At 37.0% G+C, this 13,412-nt stretch overlaps 1 protein-coding gene across 2 annotated transcripts in view; it reads right to left on the bottom strand.

Moving 5' to 3' along the window:
• Positions 1–13,412, bottom strand: part of mtmr1a (myotubularin related protein 1a) — a 15,666-nt gene extending 2,254 nt beyond the window's left edge. The window contains exons 1-16 of one of the 2 annotated variants that reach the window (XM_084109093.1): positions 13,119–13,412; positions 12,423–12,528; positions 10,860–10,883; positions 9,956–9,979; positions 8,872–8,950; positions 8,696–8,790; positions 8,456–8,560; positions 8,063–8,164; positions 7,889–7,972; positions 7,608–7,757; positions 6,603–6,791; positions 6,186–6,371; positions 5,578–5,784; positions 4,839–4,931; positions 4,549–4,666; positions 4,283–4,455 (exon numbers count right to left, since the gene is read on the bottom strand). In XM_084109093.1, coding sequence (XP_083965219.1) covers positions 4,283–4,455; positions 4,549–4,666; positions 4,839–4,931; positions 5,578–5,784; positions 6,186–6,371; positions 6,603–6,791; positions 7,608–7,757; positions 7,889–7,972; positions 8,063–8,164; positions 8,456–8,560; positions 8,696–8,790; positions 8,872–8,950; positions 9,956–9,979; positions 10,860–10,883; positions 12,423–12,528; positions 13,119–13,243 — 1,860 coding nt within the window. In that variant the 5' untranslated portion in view covers positions 13,244–13,412. Of the gene's footprint in view, positions 1–4,282; positions 4,460–4,548; positions 4,667–4,838; positions 4,932–5,577; positions 5,785–6,185; positions 6,372–6,602; positions 6,792–7,607; positions 7,758–7,888; positions 7,973–8,062; positions 8,165–8,455; positions 8,561–8,695; positions 8,791–8,871; positions 8,951–9,955; positions 9,980–10,859; positions 10,884–12,422; positions 12,529–13,118 lie in introns of both variants that reach the window. The other variant, XM_084109094.1, reaches the window with a different exon arrangement.

Here is a 13,412-nt window from a genome sequence, read left to right as displayed (position 1 = left end):
GGTAGAACAAAAGGAAAGTAAACTAGAAGTGAAACTAAAAGACAACTATTGCAACAAACGAGTAAACAATGACACCGAAACTAAACACAATAGGGAAACAGGAACTAAAGGAAACAGAACAGAATGTCAAAATAAGGGTCCAGATGACAGAACAAAAACCTGACAATATAGAGCTGCACGATTCTGGATAAACAGAATTATGATTTTTTGTTTAAAATAGATCATGATTCTGAACAGACAAAATAACTTGTAATTTACTAGAGGTTCTGACAAATGTTAATCGGTGCAGTCTATTTAAAATGTTTGATGATTCAATGACTCATAAATAGGGTACTTCATTGTTTCATTACTGGATGAATCAATGTTTTTTGAATGAATCTCTTGAGTGAATAATTCAATGACAAATAATAATCAAGTCACTTTTCACCACCTGTGCAACAATGTAATCGGTACAATCGTTATTTTAAGCGCAATGTTACTTTCAAATGGTGATTTGCTCAATTTTGATCGCTACTGTAGACATGTTTATATACGAACTATAAACTTTTATCCCAGTACTTCTGTGACAATTTGAATTACTGTAAGACAGAAATAATGATACTGTGTGGTTGAAAAGAAGCCATTTCATTCAGGGCTCGCAAAATCGATAGCCCGACGTCCCGGGGCTAATGTGTTTTCCAGTCGGGCTACCAAAATGCATAACCGGCCTGCCCGCGAATTTGAGCACTGCGACTGACGCTTCAGTTTACGGTCAAGTGCGAGATAAGATGTAAGTAGCTAAACTAAACATTTCACATTTGACAGTTTTTTTAGGTCATAAATGTGAAACGAATGACAAAAATAATCAGGCAAACGAATATACTTTTGTCGAATTTCGAACTGAGAATAGGCCTATGTAACGTGACTCGTAATGTACAGTGAGGAAAATAAGTATTTGAACACCCTGCTATTTTGCAAGTTCTCCCACTTGGAAATCATGGAGGGGTCTGAAATTGTCATCGTAGGTGCATGTCCACTGTGAGAGACATAATCTAAAAAAAAAAATCCAGAAATCACAATGTATGATTTTTTAACTATTTATTTGTATGATACAGCTGCAAATAAGTATTTGAACACCTGTCTATCAGCTAGAATTCTGACCCTCAAAGACCTGTTAGTCTGCCTTTAAAATGTCCACCTCCACTCCATTTATTATCCTAAATTAGATGCACCTGTTTGAGGTTGTTAGCTGCATAAAGACACCTGTCCACCCCATACAATCAGTAAGAATCCAACTACTAACATGGCCAAGACCAAAGAGCTGTCCAAAGACACTAGAGACAAAATGGTACACCTCCACAAGGCTGGAAAGGGCTACGGGGAAATTGCCAAGCAGCTTGGTGAAAAAAGGTCCACTGTTGGAGCAATCATTAGAAAATGGAAGAAGCTAAACATGACTGTCAATCTCCCTCGGACTGGGGCTCCATGCAAGATCTCACCTCGTGGGGTCTCAATGATCCTAAGAAAGGTGAGAAATCAGCCCAGAACCCCACGGGAGGAGCTGGTCAATGACCTGAAAAGAGCTGGGACCACCGTTTCCAAGGTTACTGTTGGTAATACACTAAGACGTCATGGTTTGAAATCATGCATGGCACGGAAGGTTCCCCTGCTTAAACCAGCACATGTCAAGGCCCGTCTTAAGTTTGCCAATGACCATTTGGATGATCCAGAGGAGTCATGGGAGAAAGTCATGTGGTCAGATGAGACCAAAATAGAACTTTTTGGTCATAATTCCACTAAACGTGTTTGGAGGAAGAAGAATGATGAGTACCATCCCAAGAACACCATCCCTACTGTGAAGCATGGGGGTGGTAGCACCATGCTTTGGGGGTGTTTTTCTGCACATGGGAGAGGATGAGGATGACCGGGGCCATGTATTGCGAGATTTTGGGGAACAACCTCCTTCCCTCAGTTAGAGCATTGAAGATGGGTCGAGGCTGGGTCTTCCAACATGACAATGACCCGAAGCACACAGCCAGGATAACCAAGGAGTGGCTCTGTAAGAAGCATATCAAGGTTCTGGCGTGGCCTAGCCAGTCTCCAGACCTAAACCCAATAGAGAATCTTTGGAGGGAGCTCAAACTCTGTGTTTCTCAGCGACAGCCCAGAAACCTGACTGATCTAGAGAAGATCTGTGTGGAGGACTGGGCCAAAATCCCTCCTGCAGTGTGTGCAAACCTGGTGAAAAACTACAGGAAACGTTTGACCTCTGTAATTGCAAACAAAGGCTACTGTACCAAATATTAACATTGATTTTCTCAGGTGTTCAAATACTTATTTGCAGCTGTATCATACAAATAAATAGTTAAAAAATCATACATTGTGATTTCTGGATTTTTTTTTTTAGATTATGTCTCTCACAGTGGACATGCACCTACGATGACAATTTCAGACCCCTCTCTAAGTGGGAGAACTTGCAAAATAGCTCACTGTACATACATTCAATAGGCCTACTATTCAATATTCAGTACAATACTATACTTACAATATATTCACCTTACTCAGTTGCAATTACTATTCTTTTTTATGTAATTGCAATTTTTTTTACTGTATACAATATAATTTTAACAATCAGGATGCTGTGTTCTCCATTTCTTGATGTAGCCTAGTGTCTAATGAATTATCTGTAGAGTTTACTGTCATTGTGAGGGGACAAGAAACATTTTCATCACGTTTTCATCATGTTAGGCACAAGATTAATAATTAATGTGTGCATGTTGAGAATTAATATAATACAATTTGTAGCCTTCAGTAAATTAAAAAAGTTCAGCTTTAGGAGGGGAAGAGACAGGGCAAGATGAGGAGGTATTGACAAATAATCTACTGCCCGCTGACATGGTTTTAAAGCTATTTCTTATCCTTTTTTTGGCCTTTAAACGTCTTGGAATGCACATATCAGAGAAATAAAAAAATTGAACTCCCTAACAACCTTAAATTTAGGACCTCTTTGACTATAAAGCCCTGTCTACGGCCCTGTATTAGGAATAAGATCAATAATGAATGTGTACATATTGTGAATGAATTTAATAAACTTAGTTAGGCTACCTAGCTTTCCTAGCAGCTTTCAGTAAATGAACGCGTCTGAGAAAATGATTCATAAATCAACCAATCAGTTGACCCTATGTTTACTTTCTTCACTGACACACAAAAATGAAAAGCCTATATCAGTCAAAGCTCAGCTTTAGGAGGGGAAGAGACAGAGCAAGAGAAAAACAAAGAGAAAAAGAGTGTGATGCTGACGAGGAGAGAAAAATAGTGTGATGCTGACGAGGAGAGAAAAATAATCAGCTGTGTGACATGGTTTTAAAGCTATTGTTATCAAAATTTTTTGGCCTTTAAAACATCTTAAAATGCACATATGTAGATCAGAGAAATCAAAATTTTCCCCGAACCCCCCTAACTAGCCTACCTCACATTCGGGACCTCAGTGATGATAAAACCCTGTCATCTGCATGTTAATGAAACTAGTTAATAGTGAGCATTAGACCCTAAACTAAAGTGTTACCTTTTTTATTTTATTTTTTTATCATACCCTCATTGGGGGCTGAGCCACAGACACAGACTGATTCATGTTCCATACTGGTCACACAAATTACAGTTCAGTTAGAACCAGCTGCATATTTGTATTGATGATTCTAATTTGATTATTTTATATCCAATTGTTGATATTTGTTCATGCGTATTACGTGTTCAGTCTATAGACCTTATGTAGCCCCGCCCCTTTTCAACGCTGCGCTCGTTGTCTTTTGTCTTCCGGTCTGTATTTTAACAGCGATCTTGCGTATTTATGAATGAACGGCTCGTTTTAAAATCTTCCCGGTCGACTGACATTTGTTAAGACATCTGCTTTAAACATTACAGTCCTCATGATAACTTTCGTTAACTTTACATTAAGTAAATCCACTTCAAAAGCTAATTACTCCTGGACAGCAGCGCCATAGAAATATACAGAGTGACCGCAAAAACGGAAGTTAAAAGACAACATTCTAAAGATGGCTGCACCCTCGTTTCTCTGGCGCATAAGGTCTATAGGCGCATAGTGTTTCTTTACAAAGTGACGTCGCCAACTAGTGGCCTGGCTGTCATAATACAGCGTTTTTAATATTTCCGTGGTTCTGTATGAACGGAGATTGTTTTGACAACGTTGTCTTCTGTATGCGAAAAACGCAAAGGAAAAACTTTTCCGTTTTTAGTATAAACATACACTCAAAGTAACCCTTATATTTGCTAAAGTGTTTTGCACCTGTGGTCTCATGCGGGGGTTCCAGCGAACGTAGTATCCAGCCCACAGCTCCAAATGTCTTAGACTCGCCAAGGGGTACAGCACATGGTTTTCATAGTCCACATAGAAGGGGTTGGTGAAGTCCTCTGGCTGGCTATTGATGTAGGACCACAAAGACACCGTCTTACTGTTCACTTCCTGAAAAAATATAGAACAATTAAAAAAAATTCAGCTATGAAACCTGTACGTCACCAAAACACCCTCCCCCTGGATTGGCACAATGGTACATGCCTTTTCCACTCGCTCCTGTTCACTGTTGTAAAGGAATGTACCAAAAAGGCAGCTGTAGAGGTGATCCAGGATGGTGACGAGGAAGAGCTCATTAAACTCAAAGGCAGTGGGAAACTGAGAACATATCATAAAGACAGCCACGGTCAGTTCAAAAACATCCATATCCATTTCATGTGAGTTCATAGGAATTTGGCTCAATGATAAATCACACACATAACATTGTAAATAATATTTCATTATAAATTAAAATAGATAGTGATTAGATAGCAATAAAGGTACAGCTTACCTGTCTCATAATTTGCCAAACACAGTCTATGAACTGCACAAATAGAGGCGAGCGCTCAGAGTTTGCATGATTTTCATCTCCATGTCCAACACGCTGTGATATAGAGATGAGAGTAAGATTTTTATTTTTTAAGAAATCAGTATTTCTATTCAGCAAGGACATATTAAATTGATCATAAGTGCCAGTAAAAACATTTGTAACTAAATATTTCTATTTCAAATTAATGTTGTTCTTTTGAACTTTCTATTTAGTGTATCAAGGTTTCCACAAAATATTAAGTAGTGCAAGGCTTTCATCATTGATAATAATAATGTTATTGAACACCAAATCAGCATATTACAATTATTTCTGAAGGATCACGTGACACCAAGACTGGAGTAATGATGATGAAAACTCAGCTTTGCCATCACAGGAATAAATTACATTTTAAAAAATATTAAAACAGAAAACAGTTATTTTTAGTAGTAATAATATTTCACAATATTACTGTTTTTACTGTATTTTTGATCAAATAAATGAGTTGAATAAATGAATAAATGAGTAAGCATAAGATACTTATGTCAAGAACATTAAAAAATCTTTCAATTACATTATATTATATAAATACAATATTTTATATCAGGCCTAGAAATCCTTACACACTCAGACACAGTTTACATATCACAGATCTGATTAGCAAAATTTTATTTTTTGCCCCATACATTAAGTTCTATTTCACTACACACTCAGCATCCCTCACCGCAGCAAACTTGTGTCCGAAGCTGATCCATTCCTTCTCCAGCAGCACCTGGAAGCCCCTGAGAGTCCTGTAGTAGGAGTCCAGCATCAGCATGGATAAAGAGGTGAGCTGAGCTGTGCGGTCCCAGCCATCACTGCAGTGCACCACCACAGAGCTCTTACTCGACTCAAGCTTATCCGCAATCCGCACTGCACCCGCAAGCAAAAGCTACAGAGAGAGAGAGAGAGAGTCAACTGCTTTAAAAGCATCTAATTGTCTTGCTTTCTGATTCTGACTCTATACATCTGCTAAATCCACTCTGTAAAAATGGAAGGGCTCAGAAAAGTTCTCACACTGTGTCTACACCAGATGCGAGCGGCTACGACAAAAGCGAACAGAATTCATTATAATCAGTAATGCTGTCTACACTGGATGCGCCCGGTTCTATTTCTGATGTACTTCAAGTGCTTGTGCTTCTTCTGACACAAAGAACAAATGGATTTGCAACGGTCGCTTTGTCGTGTTCAGTGTGGACATTTTCTAGCTGTTGTGGCGAGAATTGTGGTGTAGAAACTGTGTCAGAAAGGTCTTGCATCATTTGTTTGCTAAATATCAGATATGCTGTTTACCCGTATGTACTCCAGCCAGTGTGTAGAATCTATGGCCGAATGCCAGCGAAGTTCATCGATGGTGGGGTAGACCACCTCCTTCAGCTTACGCAGAGACTCTCTCATAACATGAATGTTTGGGATCTCCAGGAAAATCAGCTCCATGCTGGGGTAGAAATTTTTATTCTCATAACCTCCATCTTTAGCCTGAGGAATAAAAGAGCAGAAAATACTGTAGGTAGAGAAGATTCCTGGCTTCCATTTTCATCTCCTGACTAGCACAGATGGCTACTGAATAATTCAAATTACATTTGTGGAAAACAACATGTGCGTTATGTGTGATAGAGACACTTAAAAATCGTTTTCCTGCATTTCCCTTCCCTCTGCAACATTGATGAACTGAACTGAAAAAACATCAGTCAAGGAAATCACTTTTACCTTGTGATTATCAGCCACGGTGTTCTGCCGAGCATCAAATATGGTGAGTTTATGGGACTGTGCATTGGCATCCATAATGGTCTGGAGGTAATGCTCATCCTCCTTACACCGGCGGTCTGTCGGGCCCACCATGGGCTGACTACAGCGCACTATCGTGGCCTGGGTTTCTGGGTGGATCCATGACAGGACCTGAAAGAGGACATGAGGTACAGAAGTCCAGAATGCTTATAAATGCTCAAGTGCCGATAATTTAAATCGTTTTTAGGCTTCTTCTTCTATTTTGGTGTTTTTTCTCCCCAGTTAAGATATCTGAAGAAACTACCAGCATTGTTGACTTCATTTAGGTCTTTGTTCTACTGTTGTTTGTTTTTCTGCTTGCACTTAGCTTCTTTGTTCTTCATGTTACTATTGACCACTTGAATAATTGCTGAGAAAATTTCACCTGTATTAATATCGACCGGCATCAGAAATTAACCAGGGCTCAGGGCAAAAATGCTACGAAAGTGAAGAAAAATGCCCCACAGGTCCTCATACTGCCACAGTGACCGGTAAGATTGGTAATCGGTAAGATTTAAAAAAAATGTTTTTTAAAGAAGTCTCTTATGCTCTCCAAGGCTACATTTATTTGATCAAAAATACAGTAAATCATTAATATTGAAATATTATTACAGTTTAAAATAACTTTTTTTCAATTTTAATATATTTTAAAATGTAATTTATTCCTGTGATGGCAAAGCTGAGTTTTCAGCATCATCACTCCAGTCTTCAGTGTCACATGATCCTTCAGAAATCATTCTAATATGTTGATTTGATGCTCAAGAAACATTTCTTCTTGTGCTTATTCTAATTTTTTTGAAAACAGTTATATGTACAGTATATTTTCAGGATTTAATGAATAGAAAGCTCAAAAGAACAGCATTTATTTGAAGTTAAAATATTTTGTAACATTATAAATGTCTTTAAATGTCTTGCTGACACAGCCCACAGACACACACGCTCACTTACCGGTATACGATGTTTCATTCTGAAAGAGGCCACTCGTTTGATTTCATCCTCTTTAATACTGGTTGGGGTAACAAGCAGAGCAGGGTAAGTGTCACACACTTCATAATTACTGTTGATCTTACTGATCGTCCAGCTCTCATTAGGCAAACCCTGCAGACAGTGTGGGGACAGAAAAATGAGAAAAAAGAACTACACTAAGGCTGAATGAAGCAGTATTATTCTGACTTCAAGTTTTCAGTCAAACCACTCTACTTTTTTTTTAAACAATGTGCAAATCTCACCATTCTTTTATACTCTGCCACTGGATCATAAACCTTCCATCCATCCTCTGGAAATTGCTCTTTGTATTGGAAGGCGAATAGGGACTGGAAGAGAAAAAGGAGCAAATAGATTTGTGGAGACATGAACCAACAGCACTGGAACCAATCACTGCTTCGACAGGAGCCATGACGTACCAGCTCATTGGTCAGGGGGAAGGCATGCTTGGTCAACGCTTCTAAAATCTCCACATTATTCTGTTCCTCCTTTTTATAAGCAAACCTGGGATTCCTCATATCCTATTAAGACAGATCACAGATCATTAGCATGGAGAAATTACAGTTTTGGAGAGTGAAATCAGACTAAATTACAAATCAGATCTATTTTTGGTGGTTACGGCTTGTATTCCTCTGCTGTTGGCTTGTCAGTATCGCGGAATTACAATACTGAGGTTATTGCGACAGCCCTACCATGAATCAGCTAAGACAATAATTACCCCTATAGACCGTCTCTGTGTTTAATCCAAACACTGTGGGTGGATGTTTACTATGGAACAGACCAGCATTTGGGTGGATGGTGGTGCATCTGACCTTACAGACGATCTCCATGCCACTATTCTCCCCATGACTCTGTACACCGATATTCTCCAACCTGCTGATGGCACCCAGGTTCACATCCAATATGAAAGGAGCGTTCTGCATGAATGGAACAAGACATCTGCTTAACTTGAATGTTTAATTTCATTGTGTGGCCATATTACAAAATATCAAGACACTACATCGATCTTGAAATGGACAAAAAAAATTCTGTTCCACTCTTTTGAAACGCACCCGTTCTAGACTGGCAAAGTAGAGTTTGTAGTCTGTGACTGTGAGTGTGCCGGTCACAGCTCCAGTAAAAGGACAGATATACATCACGTCTTTAACTGCAGAGACAGAAGAAAACAAATGTTACCCGACACGAGCAGATACAGGAAACAAGAGTCAACATGAATGATCCGACATACCAGTGGTTTTGATTGTCTCTCCAGGGACAAGTGGGACTTCATCCATGGGCGCTTGTTTTCGTACATCCATGAATACTTGCTACAGGGTAAAATGACACCAAAACGTCTCAAAACACAAATAGCCCTCATTTTATCACGCTAAATATTAGGTTCATACATAACCAATCAAAAGGTTGTGGTTAGCAAGATTTTTTAAATGTAAAAAAAAAAATGTCAAAAATACAGTTCAACAGTAAAATTGTGAAATATTATTACAATTTAAAATAACTGTTTTTCTATTTTAAAATACTTCAAAATGTCATTTATAACTGTGTTGGCAAACCTCCGTTAATAACATCAGTCTTTAGTGTCACATGATCCTTCAGATATCATTCCAATATGCTGATTTGGTACTCATGAAACATTATTATCACAGTTGAAAACGGTTGTACTGCTTAATATTTTTGTGGAAAAACTTCAAACAAACAGTATTTATTTGAAATAGTCAATATTTTTACATGGTTACAAATAATGCGACTTTTGATCAATTTAATACATCCTTATTTAATTAATTTTTGAACGGTAGTGTTTTAATGTGTTTTATCACATTAAAATAGCTGATACCATAAAGTCTAGGCTGAAGTAAGGGCTTGACAGAAGAGAGAAGGAGGAGGGTGAGAGTAAGCAAGTAGAGCTGAAGCGAGAGAAACTTGCCGTAGTGTGAGACGGCAGTTCAATGTCGCTGTCAAACTGACAGCCATCTTCACCAGAGTCCTGAGACTGAGCAATGGCCGCAGGAGAAATACAGAATATGTGACGAAGAGAAAAAAGTTTGTTTAAAAGTTCCTGCAGTTTATAAAGAATATGAGAAACAGAAAGAGAAAGAATGCAGCAGAGATAATAGTTGCTCTTTAGGGTTGATAGGTCACATCCTCACACAGAGACAGGAAGTGTGATTTGAGGAGACAGAGAACACAGAAAGAAATACAGCTGCTCAGCCATCACTGCTACACTAGTACATCTGTGCTAATGCAAACTAAATAATTCAAATGTATGTTCTGATGTGTTTCTGTGCAGATCTCAGACTCTTGATCTTGAGCCTTACCCTTAAGTTTGTCCTCCTTGACACCTGGAGATCACACATAGACATCAGACAAAAATGAGTTACAAACTCACGCACTTTCATGAACATGTAAGCACAAAAGCACGCAGACTTAACACACATTAGACTTAATCTTAGCGAAAATGTCATATTTTACTCCAAAATCAGAAGTAAAAAATGTGATTTTGCAAGAAAAAGAAAATTAAACTTATTTTTAGGACCATTAATATGTATTGAGTAACCTATATATATATATATAATGTAAAAAAATCAAAGTAATGTGTTAAAAATCATATATTTTTTAATTGTCAAGTGCATTTGTAAAGAACAATGTTAAGTAGCTATACATGTATTACTGTATAAAAGCATTGAACTTTTTAAAAGAATAATACTTTTATTCAATGATGCATTAAATTGATTCAAAAGTGACAGTAAAGACTTTTACATTGTTACAAAATGTGAGCAGCTATTTTTTGTGAGCAGCAATATTAATTGCATGCATATTAGTCTTACATTTGATAAAAACAGATTTAAATTAGAAAAGAGCAAAAGCTTGTCTATGGAGGCGGCAACAGTTGTATCCTAAAAACAGGCTTCATTTTGTATGCAAATTATTCGTTTTTTTTCTTTTGAATATGGTGTGAAATATGACCGAGACATTTCTTCATTTAACAGCTGGATGAAGCATAAACAAGGGCTTATGAACAGAGGACAAACACGTAACTGTACAAAAAGACAGTGTGCAAAACATGATAAGGCAAACATACTAAAACTACAGCAAGTGCGCACAAACAGTAGTTATATATTTGTGGTGTTATGTATAATCTCGAATTTGTAATTCAAAGCAGGGCAGAGCAGTGGTCCTGTTAAAGCAAACGGACAAACACCCCACTACCATCACCCTTACCCTGAAATCTATCTTCTTCCCAACCTGTCAATCAAAAACACAATATCATAATGGCTCACTCTGAGACAAAACACTTAATACAACTGGTCCACATTCATTCTGAATACCATGTTTCCAATCTGAAAATTAATCTACTACACAGTAAGACAATAAAATCGAATCTTTTTCATTTTAACGCAACTCAAAATTTCACTTCCAATCCATACGTTTATTTAGTAAGCAACAGTGTAATAAGTGAGATCATGTAGTCAGCTGGTCATTATCACAAACCCATTCATGGTTCCTTATTAACACAAAATAAACCTCTACTGTGTGATAAGAACATTTAAAAGGCAGCTATATAACTTATGTATATATAACTTAAGACTCAATTATACTGTGAAAAATAATAATTATAAATTATGTGTAAAATATTATTTGGAAAATATTTAGTTTATGTTTTTTCTACTTACTATAGAGCATTATTTATTTGTTTATTATTTGTTTATTTAACTTTACAATAATGTCTCATTTGTTAACATTAGTTAACATGAACTAACAATGAGCAAATATTCTTACAGCATTTGTTAACCTTTGTTTAACCTTTGTTGTTAGTTCACAGTGCATTGACTACTGTTAACAGATACAACCTTTGATCTTAAAAATGTATTAGTAAATGTTGATATCATTTAACAAAATTATATTTATTATATAATTTTATTTCAATATTTTAATTTAACTCTTATTAATTTTTATCTATTTTGTATTATTTATTTTATTTATTAAAAAAAAAAAAAAAAAAAAAAATATATATATATATATATATATATATATATATATATAAATGACATGACATGCATATTTTTGTGTCCGAGTGCATTATTTCCTTTTAAAATAATTTGATAAAATCATGACATACAGTATGTCACTTTATTCTATAAAACCTATTTAGTTTGAATTCATTTTAAGTACATTTAAATAATACATATTGTTTTGTTTTGTTATTTTAAACCCCCAAAATGTCAGGTGGTGCAACTGTCCAAACAAATGTGCAGACTAAGAAAACTATTTAAAATGGTGTCTTAATAATAAGAAATTAAAAACTAACTACTATGGCATCAGTTTAGGTTTGAAACTTTTCATATAAGTTTATAATTTCATATATTTTAATAAATATCAGTAGTTTTAAAGCTGTTGAGATAACTGAAAAACTTTTGTCCAGCAATTTGTATATTCTCAAATGGCAGGGTGGCAAACATGGCTCTTTCATTATGAATTGACAAGGTAATTACAGTAAACAGAGTGAAAAGGTTTGTAGAGCTCTCTCAGATACTGGTAATTTTAAGTGTGGGTAGGTTTGTACATTTTCCATGTCAGGTGGTACAACTACAGTATATATACATACATCTATTTGGTTGTATCGCCTGTCATAAAAACAGTCAAAAAATGAATTGAAACACTCTTATTATTTATTTAATTTTACACTGTTTTCCCCCAACACTTCCTTGTGGCCCCCCTGGGGGAACCCAGTTTGAAATTTAAAGTGAGAAACTTCATTAAAACACCCTAAAGTGAAAAACACACCTTGCATTCACGGGTAATGGCTTCTGGAGGGACACCGCCAGAGATCTGGCTGGAGATAGTGGCCGCTATCAGCTGTTTACACCATTCCACATGAGATCCAGATGGACTGTATGAGAAAAACAAGTAACACATAACACACTTAAGCAAGCACTTCAGTCAATGCATCTGTCATTATCTGACTGATGATGAGAAACTACTGACTCCATACTGGCATAGTTAGATGCATTAATGTGCAGTGCTGACATCCTGTGGTCTGTAGACTAAAGATGACAGATGGTGATATGAGGTCAGAGAAACAGTCTGATCTTTTAAAGCTGAATAATTAAACAACATATATTGCACTTCTTCCATCCAAGCCTTACATTTTTATTTATTTTTTTGCTTCCTATGTGTTTTAGTTAATGTATCACTTCTTGGTAGCAAAAGCAACGATGATGGGAAGATGCAGGCTGTTTCGGATGAATATAAAGCATTCAGTTTTAATGAATATATTGTTTTGATTCTAGTATTATTTGAGCAGAAATAAACTATAATGTACTACAGTATATAGGGCAATATTTTAACAATAGGCATAATGGCATAATCTGCCCATCACAACAGGCGTGCCTGTATAACGCGCGTGGACACCGTAAATCGCTTTTTTAACTAGAAGTTCACATAAAATCGCACATTTGGGGATAAAAGGACGACATGCACCTGTCTAATGAATCCTCGCTGTCTTGTCGAGATGCAGGGATTCCTCCTCCGAGCATTTGAGGTTTTCTCGGCACCGGCGGCAGCACCGGACTGTCCGAACCCGACGAATGCTGCTGTTTCTCCATTTCCCAGCTTCCCGAGCTCCGTCTAGTAAGATGTGACGGTCTTTAAGCTTCCTCCGGTCCGAGAGCTGAATTTCTGTGTTTAGGAAGTCATCTCTATGTGGCTGTACGTGTGCAGAAGTCTGTGGTTGTCTCTCTGCTTCCTGCTCTGTCTCTGCTGCCGCTCGCTGAC

The sequence above is a fragment of the Abramis brama genome (assembly GCF_963993115.1).
Source record: "Abramis brama genome assembly, chromosome: 3".
Classification (NCBI taxonomy): Eukaryota; Metazoa; Chordata; class Actinopteri; order Cypriniformes; family Leuciscidae; genus Abramis; species Abramis brama.
This window is presented reverse-complemented; position numbering and strand designations above follow the sequence as displayed.